At 41.1% G+C, this 1,882-nt stretch overlaps 1 protein-coding gene across 1 annotated transcript; it reads left to right on the forward strand.

The window, feature by feature from the left end:
• The first annotated feature begins 648 nt into the window (after positions 1-648).
• Positions 649-1,590, forward strand: LOC141546847 (olfactory receptor 9I1-like). The gene has a single exon (XM_074274981.1). It carries the CDS (start codon positions 649-651, stop codon positions 1,588-1,590), a length of 942 nt encoding a protein of 313 aa, XP_074131082.1.
• Positions 1,591-1,882: the final 292 nt, after the last annotated feature.

The following is a 1,882-nucleotide window of genomic DNA, read 5'->3' on the forward strand; positions in this document are numbered from 1 at the left end:
TCTTTCATTTCTATACATTGCTCTAAGACTTGTCTTCTAGAGGAAAATGGATGCCCCCTCTCTGCAAATTCATGTTCCTTTCTACCACACTATCAAACAGGGATCAACTATTTTAATATGGTGCATATTTTGCCTCATAATTCCTTTCTGATTTTTCAACCTGAATGCTCCACTACCGGAACCACATTTCCTGACTTAGTCCCTCAGATTTTTGAGCACTAAATGTAAACTGTATTGGTAGAGTAGTTAGAAGAGCAGGTCTGTCCTCAGGAAGATCTGAGTTCAAATCCAGCTTCTTACTCTAGCTGACCCTGGGGAAGCCATTTAATTTCTGGTTGCTTAAGAATCCTCATTTGTAAGCTGAGGTTAATAATAGCACCTATCTTTTAGAGTTGGTGAGAGGATCAAATGAGATAATTATAAGTACTTAGCATAGTGCCTGGTACAAAATAAGTGTGCTATAAATATTAATTGTAATCATAGATACTTGTTGACCATACTTAGGGTGAGAGGAAATAATTACCCTTTCCTTAAAGTGCTCCTTAAGTCCTCACTGAGTTTCCTTCAGAGTGTGATTGATTGTCATGGTATGCCAGATCTGGGGATTTTAATGCCATTTTTCTCCTTCACAGGCAAAAAGTGGAGCAAATGGCTGAGCAGAATCACAGCACTGTGACAGAGTTCATTCTCATTGGCTTCTCTGATCGTCCGAACCTGGGAGTTCTTCTCTTCCTGGTGTTCCTCAGTTTCTATCTCATCACCGTCCTGGGCAATATGGGCATGGTCCTGCTGATTTGCTTGGATAACCGTCTCCACACCCCCATGTACTTCTTCTTGAGTCACCTCTCTCTCTTGGATGCCTGCTACTCTTCTGTCATTATTCCTCAGATTTTGGTTACCTTGGTTGTTGGCAGGACACGTATATCCTACAACTCTTGTGCTACTCAGTTCTTTTTTTTCACAGTCTGTGCTACCACTGAATGTTTTCTGCTAGCAGTGATGGCCTATGACCGTTATGTTGCTGTTAGCAATCCTCTCCTATACTCATCAGCCATGACACCAGGTACCCGTTGGGGCTTGGTGGTAGGGGCCTATAGTGGTGGCTTTTCAGGAGCTATTTTCCGCACTGCCTGCACATTTTCTCTTTCCTTCTGTGGACCCAATCAGATTGACTTCTTCTTCTGTGATCTGCCACCTTTACTAAATCTTTCTTGTAGTGACACCACTGGCATCCAAAACCTTATTTTCTTTGTCACCCTTGTGTTTATAGCCAATACGCTAATGATCCTGATATCCTATATGTTGATCATCAGGGCCATCTTACGTGTCAAGTCAGTTGGAGGCAGAGTCAAGACCTTCTCTACCTGTGCCTCCCACTTCACAGCTGTAATACTCTTTTTTGGGACCCTCACTTTCATGTATGCGCGTAGCAACTCAATCAAATCACTTGAAGAGGACAAGGTGGTGTCTGTCTTCTATACTGTGGTCATTCCAATGCTGAACCCTTTCATCTACAGCTTGAGGAATAAGGAGGTGAAAGCTGCCTTCAGAAAAGTTATAAATAGAATCCAGATCTCCCAGGAAATGTAGTTCAGGGTCAGTCATTATTCATCTTGACTGTCTTCTTCTCCAAATAATAATTATTGTTATAATTGAGTTATTTCAGTTGTGTTCAATTCTCTGTGACCCTATTTGGTGTTTTCTTGCCAAAAATACTGGAATGGTTTATCATTTCCCTCTATAATTCACTTAACAGATGGAGAAATAGAGATAAAAAGACTGAAAGGAGAGGCCAATGCAGAAATTATTACAAGTGATTACAAGTTGACTCCCATTGAATTTCTTTCACAGTGTGATTGAGTGTCATGGTGTACTAGACTTT

This window comes from Sminthopsis crassicaudata, chromosome 6 (assembly GCF_048593235.1).
Source record: "Sminthopsis crassicaudata isolate SCR6 chromosome 6, ASM4859323v1, whole genome shotgun sequence".
Lineage (NCBI taxonomy): Eukaryota > Metazoa > Chordata > Mammalia > Dasyuromorphia > Dasyuridae > Sminthopsis > Sminthopsis crassicaudata.